Consider the following 13,040-nt stretch of genomic DNA (forward strand, 5'->3'; position numbering starts at 1 on the left):
GGGCGGGGCGGGAGGCGCTGCCTTTCAGACCGGATGAAGCGAAACTCGCCCGGCCGTGCACTGTCCGCGGCCGACGGTAGTTTCTCGGCAGAGCGGGGCGAACGAGAAAGCGTGACTGAATAACCGGGCTTCTCTGTAACCCGGGGGCGTATACCCCACGGGAAACGAGCAGCCGGCTCAGTGCTAGGCCTGATTCAGCCTGCTGCGTACAGACCGAACGCAGAGCCACCCCCACGGTGTCCGGGTGGGAGTAGGGAAAAAGCCCAGTCCCCGGGAAGGGGCTGACACCGGCGTTGGCGTGGCCGGCGGGGGAGAGCAGTGTAACGGGCCAAGTGCCAGAGAGCCGAGATGGGGGGGGGGGCGGCGGTGGAGGCCTTCTCTTCTGGCGAGAGCTGTGACTGTGCGAAGACGGGGCAGGGAGAAGGGAAAGAAAAGGCTGTTGCGGGTGAAATACCTTTGGAATAGAGGAAAGCATGGAGTAAGAGAGAAGATTGTCAACGGAAGAACTTTAGTAAAGGGGAGAAGGGGATGACTAATCTACCAGCAATTACTTTACGACTCAGTGGTAGATAGCAGATATGAAGCACTGAAGGTTGAGTTGAGTGTGATGGCAGTGGCCAGGAGCCTTCAGGACAATAAAAAACAGTTTTAAAGATACTAAAAACAGTAGACACAGAGACATGAGTCTCCGCTGCCACTACAAAAGCTCTTGGTATTAGGCTGCAGTTAAAGAAACTAAAGCAGTGCATAAACATACAAAAAAGGAAGAGAATGCCAGAAAGAAACATCCCTTCCTCAGATCCCCCCTAGCTACCACCTCTAGAAACCTGACACAACTACCTTCACCAGCTCCTGTGGCAGCTGCAGCTGTAAGAGCTTCTGCCAGCATTTGGTTGTCTGTATTTGCACTTCTGTGATACCAAAAAGCCAGTTGAAGAAACTCTCTAAGACTCGTTTTGGAGTTTTAGAAAGCAGGCATTCTGTATTGCAGTGCTGGATGCACAGGGGATAATTCCACCTAGCGTGCATACCACAGCTTCAGCCCAAACAGGTTACATAGAATAACTAATTGTATATTAATCAGATTAGTATACATTACATAAAAATGATTGCAACTGATTATCATAGTTCTGCCTACATCCGATCATGTGCAATAAAGGATCCATTTGAGTCGAAGGGCTGCTTTTGCAACCACCGACCCATTTAAAGTTTTTGTTGGCTGTCCTTGAAGTCTTTATTCTTGTCCTTGTCCTTTGATCTTGAAGGTTCATGCAGTTTCAATCACATGTGCTCAGTTTCAACATTGTTCTCATCTAGCGTACAGGAACATCTAGTCATAAGAGCAAAGAACTGCAAAACGTATGAGTAACTACCTCTGCTAGTTAATTGCTTGGCTATACTTTTGTCTATTGTTTCAATCATAGTGTTAATATAAGATTTCTAATAATTATTTACCAAATCTTACTTTTACAGTCACCTAGCAGCAAACCAGTTTCCACGGCTGGTACAAAATATTAAAACTATCAAAATATTTAGACATATTATACAGAATATATGGAAATATGCTATCACCTAGCCCTGCTTTTGCTATAGAAGTGATACCCAAAACAAGAAGGATCTTTCCTTGATAACGATGCTGCTCGCCAAATGTGATTTTCAATTCCAAACAGTCAAAGAAGGATATACAAAATGGCCATAAAAATAATCCAGGGCTTGAAAGTAAGGCTTAAGACGGAAGGCTTAGAAATTTCAGTCTTTTCAGTGTGTCATGGAGAAGAAGAATAAATGTTGATTTTATTGTCCAGTGTAGGCTCCTAGACGTGAAAAGGAAGTTTTGGGGAACAAGGGATTACATTTCACAGAGAAGCTCCAATGGGTGGTATGGTGAAATTAAGCTGGATCATGAATTAAGATGGAGTTTCTAATTACTGAGGCAACTTAAGCATTGTTAAAGTTTACCAGCAAGGGTGATGAACCTTCTGCTACTTTAACTTGCTTAAAGGAGATTTCTAGAACAGCTGTAATCTAGTTCTAGGGTGAGATCCTGCAGGCCATCTGTTCAAGTGAGAGCAGATACCAGCTGTCTGCCCATGAGTCTAAGCACAGGATATCTCCAGTCTAGCCATTTGTTCTTAATACCGACAGTAAGGCCATTTATTTGTGACTCCGAAATGAAAATTGAATACTCTACAGACTGAAGCTGCACTGAATACATTCTCCCCTTTAGAGTAACCCTTAGAGGATCAGGTCTCAGGCAATCACAGGCCATGCCTTTCCAGGATTTGGCAAAGGCACTAGAGGGTGCTCCGCTGGAAGAATCACGGTTTGTATCTGCAGGAAAGCTCTTCCCGACCTCCGCAAGGTGGAGAACTGCTACCTCCCTCTGCTTTCCTCCAAGATCATGTAGGCCTTTTCCTGCTGTAACAGCTTTGTGCCTTTTTCCATAAGGAAGGGATCAATAGATGCTGGTTTCCTTGAATCTTGCACAAACTGACATAAGAAGTATAAAGACAAAGAGTGCAACCTGATGTATAAATATGAAGTACAGATTACCTTGACAACATTAAACTTGTAAAAGATTAGTTGAACGTTATTAAATGCATCTTTTTTCTTAGTGAAAAGCCCAGAGGGAACCACAGGCTGTGTCACAGAGGGACAGGGACAGCGGAACTGCCTGCCCTGGCTGTGTCTCTGTGTGGCCTTTTGCTGGGCTACCTGAGCATGGCTGCTTCCCATCCTGAGCTGGCCAGATGCAAGCCAGCTTGGGTCCAAAAGCTGGGGCTGTGTCATTAGCACAATACTATGTGCAGGCCAACAGGCCTGGCAGGATTTATTAATGCTGGAAGATGGATCAGAGCAAGTCCAGATCTGTTTACAGAAGGCTTTTACTCTATGAAATCTCCTATGGCTCAGTTTTGAGGAGCACAAGTAGTAGGTGTACCCTTGGATGGTACAAGCAGGTGCTGCTACAGTGGGGAAGCAAGGCAAGCCCTTTTGCAAGGCATGCTTTAGGCACCTTCGTGATGCCTGTGATAGAACAAAGAAGATGGTCTTCATTTTAAATAATCAGAGTCTCAGGAATTAAAATACTGCATTTACATGTCTTGTTTCTTTAAAGGGGAAGATGTGTTATTCAATATATTGACAGGTGCATTTATTAACATACATTTTATTTTCTATGGGGAAAATAATGTTCTTGGGAACCTTGCTATGTATCTTCAGGCTTTAAACATTTTAGTGTGTGTATTCATAGCACAGGTAGGATCAAATCACATTATTAACTCCTGTCTTACAGATAATAGCCATGCATATTAAACTCAAAATAGTCCTAGTTTTAAGTGCTTTAGGTCTGATTTTCCAGTGTCCTTGCAGTGCTTTACATGTTTAAAGTTCTTTTTCATGATAAAGGTAAGCATTGCACTTTCCTGCACTGCAAACCTTGACTCTCTCCAAATGAGCACCCAGAAAACGAGGAACAGAAACGAGATACTCGAACAAAACTCTGGTGTGCACAATCCCCCCAGCACAGTGCAGGGCTGAGCGAGGCCCAACCAGAGATCATGGTAGCTGCCCTATGGGGTAGCGGCTCCTAGAGCTGACTTAGGGGCCCAGGTGTGGCACAGCCCAGGCACTCCCACCCTGAAAGCCACTGCTACATTTGATCCTTGTCTCACAGCAACTACGAACTGAAAAATGCAGTGTCAATAAGGTGTGACTTCTAATAACAGATGATACAGAAAATGTAATGACAGGGTAAAGAAAAACATAGCAATCCAGGAGATGTTTAAAGTAATGTACACAGTATCCCCCATTTCAAAGTTACCTGTTCCATTTCAGCAGTTTTCAAACTTTCTGCATTCTGGGTCACTATGAAATGTACATCTGGGGGAAGGAAAAAGAACAAAACTCTATTTGCATTTTTTATGTTTGAAACTAGTACATAAATTCCCAGTACAGTTCACCAGCCCAGAGGGAAGCTCAGTACCTGCTGCTCTGCCTCTTGCTGCATGATTCCTGACTTGCTTCTGGCTACAGCCTCGGTGCCCACTGCTAAGTCCTGCTTGTGGGAAAGGCCGTATCCTTTTCTTATGACCCAGGCTGTTTTGCTACAGTTAAGTACTCTTATCATTTTCTTTTCCTGTTTCCTTCAGCAGGAATAGGGAGGCTTGAAGAAGGAATGAAACAGAGCAGATTTTGGCATTCTACCAACATTAATGAACTTTCAACCTAATACAGTAATAGAAAATGGAAAAAAGGTGGAGGCAAATCAACAAAAAATGATCACGTAAGAATCTAGACTTCTTGGTTTCTCAGTGCGTAAAACTACAGCTTCACAGATATGAATGAAGCCAGGTTGATTTATGCTAGCTCTTCTTGGCTTACACATTCACATCTCTTCGTGACTTTCTGGCACTCTACTATACGAACGTAGGCAAAATGTTCCTGTAAGAGGAATCATTAGTGACAAAGGTAAAAGCTAGGCAAAATAAGAAGGCAAGAGCCAGAAGAAGTGGAGCTGTAGTGAACACAGCAGCACTGATGATTTTTCTTCTGGATGGTAAAGCTGATGCTTGCTAAAGGTTTAATAACAATTCCTCCTCCCCCCCCCCCCCAAATATCTGTTTGCACAGTTGAGATTGTAGGCATTACTTTTCCTAACAGTAGAAACATTTGGCTGAATTTGTTATTCAAAGTATAGCTATTCCTGTAAATAGGTACCTTGCTTACAGTAAAGAAGTACCAACATCAGTATACCAGAACACACAAACTGTAATTTGCATGTCTAGACTTTTACTATTACAGCATTTTAGTTGCAACTTATCCCAGACATACAAAAGTTAATGTAATTTTACACTTCATTATGTCTGCTGCTTCTTTCCCAAGCAAAATCAGCATCCAAAAAGAATTGCAGGATTTCAGCACTGCTAAAAAGCTATGGAAATGATAGTACATGCCAATCTGTAGAGCAAACCCATTTTTTCCACAGTCCTTCCCTATTCCCACTAGTCATTACCTATTCGTAACAGTTTTTATGCCATTTTTCAGATTAATAAAATACAGAACTACAAGATATGACTTTTTTTTTCTTAAGAAATTATTCAAGCAAGAGTTTTTGAACCTGTAGAGGTAGCCAGTTACACAAGCAGAAAAGCAATCCAAAACCTAATCTGGGTCTGGAGAATGACCTGACCATAGGGCTCTTCCATTGCTCCAAATTTCCCATAATAATGTACGTATTTAACTAAGATACATTTAATCATCTTACTATATTATTTCCCCTCTGGGTATGTGATAGGAGATTAAAGCAGGTCATAATTATCCCTTGTATTGCTTGGCAAGTTAACAGTCAGTGTGACTGGCGATCTGGAAGGTAGTCATTAGTGTGCTCCAGCCACAGCTTTGAAATTGCTGACATTTCTGATACAGCAAAGTCAACATAGAGGAACTTTCTGAAATTACCACATCAGCTACTTCTTTTTATCTATACTGCCCAGCTCTGTGACCTTCAAAGGACATACAATCATTCGCATGTAATTTTCCTTACTATTCCATTGTTCTATAGGCCTTGGTGGATTACCCAGGAAGATTTAAGGACAGCTAGCTTTATGGGATGCACAGGCTGTTAAAAAACAAACAAAACAAAACACACACACACCCCCCCCCCAAACAAAAACCACCCCACGGTTTTCTGTCTTTTTTTTGAACAGGATTCCCTCCCCCAAATACATGGGATTTCTGAAGCTCCAAACCTGCGTCATGAAGGATGAAGCAATCACAAGGCAAGCTCAGGGTGGTGGTTGAATAATAAAATTAGGCTACTACAGCAGGCCATGAGAATAAGGGAATAAAAAAAAATTATTTAATATGCTATTTACTTATTCATGTAGAATAGTAAAAAAAAGTTTCAGAGTCCCCTAGGCATTATGTTGCAAATGCACCTTGTACTAGCAAGCTATGGCAATATCTGAATGCTTAGAAAGATGTGTAAGCTGCAGTCAGGAGAAAACACCATGCCAGTCATTTTCAAAAGGATCTTTCCATAAATTACTTTATTTCTCATTAAATGAGCACAGAGTCATTACCATATTAATAACAGATATGTTTATTATTACATATCCATCAGTGCGGCTTTCAATACCACTTGAAACATGCAAATCGTCCTAAGGACGAATCAGTTTTCCAGTGCTTCTTATTTAATACACAACTGCAAAGCCATTATAAATTACTGAGGAGGTATTTGGTTATGAAATAAAATAAAATAAAACCATACTGCCCATACCATGAATGTATTCCTGCTACAAAGCAAGAGTCTGACAGCATTTACTGAAATTCCTGAATTACCCAGAGCTTTTGTGTTATATGCTTGCTTTTTTTTTTTTTTTTGCATTGCCTACACATCTCTTGGCTTATGAACCAGAATCAGTCTTTCTTTGTAAGAGGAATTCTCACTCAAAGATTGTATTTAATTTAGAAAAATGCATCTAGCATCTACAATACTTTAACCAATTAAAATTCAGTAAAACCCACTGATGCAATAGTTTTTTAGAGGTTTCCTTCGTTTAGTTTTAGATTTCTACATTTATTGACAATGGCAATAATACAATTATCTCAAATTAAGGCACTAAAAGGACAATGTAAAACCCAGTAAAAGTGTTCTAAGAATAATTTACAGTTCAAACAGTGCATATATTTCTTAAATGTTTGTTAACTTAATGTACGTTATCACTTAAAATTGTAAGGCAACACATTATAGTTACAGAAATTATGTACCCCAAAATATGCTTCCAACCTTGGTGGTTCTTTTTACTGTTAGTTTCTAATGCCTCTAATAGTAAAATAATTCAGTATGGCTTGGCAAAAATGCATAGATTAAAGGCAATTACTTGTTTTCCCCCCTTTACAAACCTGCTGAATCAGTATTTTGTAAAGCATAATGCAAAGTATTTAACACTTTGATCCATTCCATAGTGGGTGGTTAGCATTAAGGCTGTTAAGAACTCTGCAGTGAAGGCACTGAAGTTCAAGTGATAAGGCTTCATTTTTAAGCTAGTTCTGCAGTCTTCAAGAGCACAACTTTGAGTCTTGAAAGCAATTGCAGTCCTTCTCATTGAGAAACCTTCCTCCTCTACTCCATTTCATATGCTCATCTTGACATAAATAGCCCCTTCACAGGGTAAACAGTCCTTTTCTTTCACTGATACAAAGAAAGTTGGCTGCATTTCATCATGATTGACAGGCTTTTTTTTGAAATCCAAAAGGCAGCACCTTTTTTTATACACCTAGCTAAGCTTTATTTGCTTTAACTTGCATTACATAGTAATAATTAATCTAATCTACCTTTAGGCAAACCCGCAATTAAACACCCTCAGCGTGCTTTTGTGCCAAAGCAAGGAGGAGACAGTAATAGCAATCTTAACCCTGAAGCCTGTGATAGTTATGTTGAAAGGAACAACAGCCCGTCTGCACTGCTCTGTGTGGTTAAAAAAAGCCCTGTTTCTCAGACCGCATTCCATGAAATTCCATTAAGCACTGTACATGTGGTTAGCTGGAACAAAGAAGAAAACAGACAATTAATAACAAATATAAAAATTAACTTCATAACACTAGTGTACGTTTGCCAAGAGCTTCAGAGAAGAAAATATTTTATGTTAACTAAGTATTTTTTCAATTGACAAGGTAAAATACTAAGATCGAACCTAGAATCTTCCACAGACTTCTTAACTTCAAACAACATTAAATGAATACAGAGATCAGACAGATAATAATATTACTGCAGCTTTACAAATAAACAAGAGTAAACAATCATGGGTGTATTAATGGCAAATGCAAGGTGACCCTCTTTCACTTGCAGGACAAGAAAAGGCTCTCTATAGGGCTAAGAGCACTCACATGCAGTTGCCAGAGCTCATCTGATACACAGGAGTTTTGGTTGGTTGGTTGGTTTTTTTAACATGCACTAACTTGATCAGGTGCCCAAATCCAAATATATTAAAACAAAACATCTCCACTGTGCTGATACAATGTATATAAATTAGCATACTATAAACTATGAAGTGTAGTTTCAGATCTAGAAGCAGTACTGCAAATGCTAGCAAGTTCATCATGAAGTTGTGATTCATGTTTACTAGTGATAAGTTATTAAAATGAGGAATAGAACTTAAGATTAACTTATACATGAAGCTCCTTTCAATGGGTCTGATAACACCTCTCCATGCAGTCAATGAAGTGCTGCCTACCAACTGCAAAGAAATGTGGATCAGACCCTAAATGACATGTACTAAAGTGCCTTAAAGCATGTGTTAAAAGTCTGTACCCATTTGACGAAATAGTTAATGCCTGCTTACATGGTAGGACTCTATCACTGAGATCAAGTTCGGCTATACTGTCTGACAAGAGAACGATTTTCAGTTACTTAGTAAAAGCTAAACACGGATATCCCATAAAAATCATCACTGCTTCTCTTACTCCCATGTCTAGGTAAAGAGGTCAGGATGAGAACTTCAGGGTCCAGTGTCTTGAGTTCAGAGAAGCTGATCTAACAATTTGGTGCATCCTGAAGGAAAAAGGCCTGCTGTTTCTCCACTTTATCACCTTCCTGACCCCACCCTCCTACTTGCCCATCCTCAGCATTGGCAACCACTGCACTTCTCAGCAGGCTGATTCCACTCACTAGCTCAGCAAAGTAAGTCTACTTTTTTTGACAGTCAGGAAACTGAATTGTGGACCTTGATGGAAGGGTCCAAAATGGATCATTTCAAGCACTTACCCAGGATCCAATGACGGTAAAACAGGGAAGGAAAACAGAGAGGGAAAATCCTCCCCCTTAAGTAGCAACAGGCTGTCAGATTAGCACAGCTACTATGCAATCACCAGTTAAGTGTTCAGTATATAAGATCCATTGTAAATTTATTTAATAATCTAAATTTAAACATCTGGTACATCAGAAGTGAATTTTCCTAAAATAAATCCAATCCCTCTTCTTTCTAAACATACAGGATGGAATATGTAGTGGTATCAGGGCACAGGCTGGCCATACTACATCACAGCACTAATTGTCTAGTTCATAGACACAACTAACATAAAATTTGTCTGAGAAAGCCACAAAAACGTCCCCAGTAGAATAGCTTGAAAGCAAAGTTCCTATCTGACCTTTTTGTAATGCTTATTTGCTCAGTGTAACTCTGAATCTTTTAATTACTCACTCACATTGCTCTGCAGGTGCCACACAAGCCTCACTACATTCCAGTCAACCCAGTGGCAGCTGTCTGATGGAGATGGAGCACATCACAAAGCTGCCCAAGCAGCTCCTCAAGCATCAGCAAGGTGTGGGGGCTCCCCACCTGCCTCCTGCACACGTCTCCATGCAGCACAACAGGCTGGCAGCACACACATACCTAGCACTCTTGCTGGTCAAGTACTGTGCCTCTCTAAACGGCTTATGCTCAATATGCTTCTTCCTCCACACTCAGTGCCTATAATATGCAGCATTAAAACAGAGTTTGCTGTAAATTAATGGTATGTTCTAAGAAGCTATGTCAGTATTAAACATCATTAAGAAGCAAGATTTCTAAGACCAAATATCAATTATGTCATCAAACTTACTGACGGATTTGGGCTCAGTCTAGAAGAGTAATATAAATGTTAACTGTTTGACTCACATCACAGCCTGTTAGAAAAATTCAAGTTAAAGAGGTAAAATACCACACGGGTATTAAGTTTTCTGGCAATTCAGAAGTTAAGAGCTTTATTTCTTTCCAAGAACCTGGAAGATCCTATTGGGTGATGGAGAAAGGTGTGAACAGAGGCCATACACTAGGGCAGATGGAGAAAATACAAGGCTGCAGTATTCGGAACAGCTGATCTGGCCAGATACTTCACTACTGCAGGAAGACCACCTTCACTCTTCCTCCTTCCATTCTTGAGACGAGTCTGGTGCTTTCTGGACTCTTTCATGAACCATTGCAACTTCTTAACCCAACAGAAAACCACATGCTTTTCTTCTGTGGGGTTAGGGTTGGGTTTTTCTGTTGTTATGCTTTGGGTTTTTTTGGCTTTTCTTTAGTGAAATTCCTGGATTGTCTGCTGGAAAATACATCACTTTACTGTGGTAATCTGTGAAGCATGAGCTGACACAAGATAAAGCACAGGAATGTGCAGCTCTCCTGGTGCTGGGGAGCTATGAGGCTCATTGTTTCTCTAGGACCTTAAAAAAAGAGCTTTAAAGATGGTGTCTCTCATTTTATTTAAAAAGTTCCCATTCACTACTTGCATTTTTCTGTGCTTCTGTGACACTCTCACATGACAAATGTCAATAGGATTAATTACAGAAATTGTCTGAATAACTGATCTCCCCAAACAGACCCATTCCTTTAAGAGCTACTGTAAATTTTCAAATATGTAAATCTGTTCATTCTATAAGAGATTAGCTGCAAACTTGTTCACACTAAAGGCAACCCCAACCAGCATTTCTATTAAGACAGAGTGAAAAAGCATCAATGAATTGATTTAAGAAAAATGGATTTGCTCCCATAAAAGAGTATGGATGAAAGCTTCTGTGCTTTTCCGATTAGCTCCAAAATGCCTGGAAAAAGTTTAAGATCTTGAAATGAAAAAACTGAGAAATCATGGTTATGTTGGAAAAAAAAAAATCTATTGAAAAGCTAACAGCTATGAGACATCTGAATACCAGAGCTGTTTTGCTTATAGTAGGGTTTTAACCCCTCCCCTTTTTTTTTAATTCTGTGTGTGCACGCACATGCAAATTCCCCCTGCACGCCCTAGCATGAGGTATAGTACAGTAACTGCAGTATAGCTCATCTGAAAACCCTCCCAAAAATTGGAAACAAACACTGCAACAGAACTTTAAAAAAAATCTGGTTATTACAGCTATCAGAAGACCTCGCAAGGACAAATGGAAAGGAAAGCATACTCAGAATACAACTCAAAGTCTTTTGGGGAAAGGGGAAAGAAGGGAGTCTACAACTCTAAATATCTAAATGTGAAATAAAGAAGGATGCACTCTATTTACAAAGTGAACTCTACATAGGTAAGGTTTGGCAGGGGGGAGGCAGGGGGGAGGGAAGAATCTGCATACTCAGTAACAGAGGATAATTTCCAAAATGTACAGTCAGGACTGTGATCTTCCAAGTGTTGTTTTAGATTATTCCAATTAATACAGCTTAAAGATGCATGTAAATGGTGTGTTAAAATAATTCTTTCCAACCCCATTGGCTGGTTGGTTGGTTGCCTTTGAGGGAGTTGGTTGTTTTGTTTGGTTTTTTAACTGTCCAAGAATGCTACCTCATCAAAATTCTCAGTTAATTTGACATCTTTTTCAGTAAGCAATGTTGATTAGCATTATTTCAGTGTGACATTTTAAAAACTCTTTTAAAACTGTATTAATGAATTTTACATTACCGGTTCTGTTGGGTTTTTTTTCCAGAATTTATGGTGGGATGACCATTCAGTGTCAAAATCATTCTACCTAATCCTTTTAAGTATCAACATTATATGCTTTTTCTTTCAGTCTTAGGTGGTCCAAGACTCACTGAAAAATCTTATTATTCAGTAACAGAGCTCTTTAACCTTTCAGTACTTCTGTTATCTTTATCGGCCTGTTTAAAAGGTCTGCCTTTAGTAACTAGTTTCTAGAATCCTGATTATTGTTGAAGTAAATGTATCATATGATATATAAAAGCACTTCATATTTTTCTCAACCACAGAACAGAAGTATTTCTTCAACAGTCCTATTGTAAATAAAGATGATGTTAAACAACAGCTATTAGTGATACATATTTTTAAATCAGCAGGTGTAATTTATATCTGAAACTCTTAAAAGATCTGGCTAAAGCCTGTGGAGGGGTCTAACATCTTTCAGTAAATCTTGGAAAATTGAGGACTGAAGGAAAAATAAGTTTGGAAACACTGTGAAGCTTTATAGAAGCTCTTAGAAGTTGGGAGAAATGGACATTTTGTAGACAAGACAAACAGTTTAACAAGATTCTGTTGTACAAGTACACACCGTGTAAGTACATAACAAACATGACTGAAACCCTCTGAAATTAGCAATTACCGATTTGTCTTTATTTGGCACAATAGTGAAGATGCTACTATTTAGTAAGCAAACTCTGATTTTACAGTCATTCTTCTTAACTCAGGTTTATCACTGTGTGCTTTTCCACTGCATTCACCCTTGTTTTCAACAGATTTTTACAGTGAAGACTGTAAGGGAAAAACTGCCCACTTCCCAGGAAATCTCCCCACAAATCAGAAGTGTTCCTCTGTTTCACAACTTCGTCTTGGTTAAGCACAGTGTTGAAAAATGTAACATTGCATCATGATTCACTTATGTTCCTGCTATCTGAGCTGTAAGGGGCAAACTGAGACTTTGTTCAGTATTTGTGAATATGGCTTCTCCCCCAAATACTCTAGCACAGCTACATGTTCTTAACTGCTCGTCACAGATTTCTTATTATGTCCTTCTCCTCGTGCTGTTGCATTATTATCTCTAACACAATACTGCCCACAACATCACTGTTTTTTGTGTTGACAGCTTTGTAGTCAAGGCCTAAAGTAATTTTCCTGGATGAGACTATTTTGAGGGCATTCACTGACTATATTAGTATCTCAAAACTATGATCACTTACATTTTAGTGTTAATTATGGGGACAAGAAAATCAGCACCCTTTGTATCTTTCAGATTTTTTTCCCTACTCTCCTCTGCAGGAGGATATTTCATGATATATCCAGTGTCTCTTTCCACGCAAAAGTTTGCTTTTATTGCACTTCATGCAAGGAATGTTTGCAGGACATTTATTTTGGTAGCCCTGCCAATCTAGGAAGACTCTTTCCCTACTGAGACACTAGTTTCCACTTCATACTGTCTACTCAATTGGTTATTTTGGGAGAAAGGAACATGCATAGTGTATGAGGAAGCTAATACAGATTAAAAATCAGCTTACAGTAACCTAGCATTAAAAAAGTGTATTTTAAATACTGCCCTGGTTAATGCATAAGGTCACAAACAGCTTGCAAAAACA

The 13,040-nt window shown here is 39.6% G+C and overlaps 1 protein-coding gene across 4 annotated transcripts in view; it reads right to left on the minus strand.

The window, feature by feature from the left end:
* Positions 1-6,021: 6,021 nt before the first annotated feature.
* ROCK1 (Rho associated coiled-coil containing protein kinase 1) overlaps positions 6,022-13,040 on the minus strand; it is a 94,858-nt gene continuing 87,839 nt past the window's right edge. For 2 of the 4 annotated variants that reach the window (XR_012649762.1, XR_012649763.1), the window contains 2 exons: positions 9,396-9,473; positions 6,022-7,546 (listed from right to left, as the gene is read on the minus strand). Coding sequence is in view for 1 of the 4 variants with exons in the window: in XM_075023101.1 (XP_074879202.1) it covers positions 7,543-7,546 (4 nt within the window). In the remaining 3 variants the exon portion in view is untranslated. The remainder of the gene's footprint in view (positions 7,547-9,395; positions 9,474-13,040) is intronic. The other 2 variants (XR_012649764.1, XM_075023101.1) reach the window with 1 other exon arrangement.

This window comes from Buteo buteo, chromosome 3 (genome assembly GCF_964188355.1).
Source record: "Buteo buteo chromosome 3, bButBut1.hap1.1, whole genome shotgun sequence".
Taxonomy (NCBI): domain Eukaryota; kingdom Metazoa; phylum Chordata; class Aves; order Accipitriformes; family Accipitridae; genus Buteo; species Buteo buteo.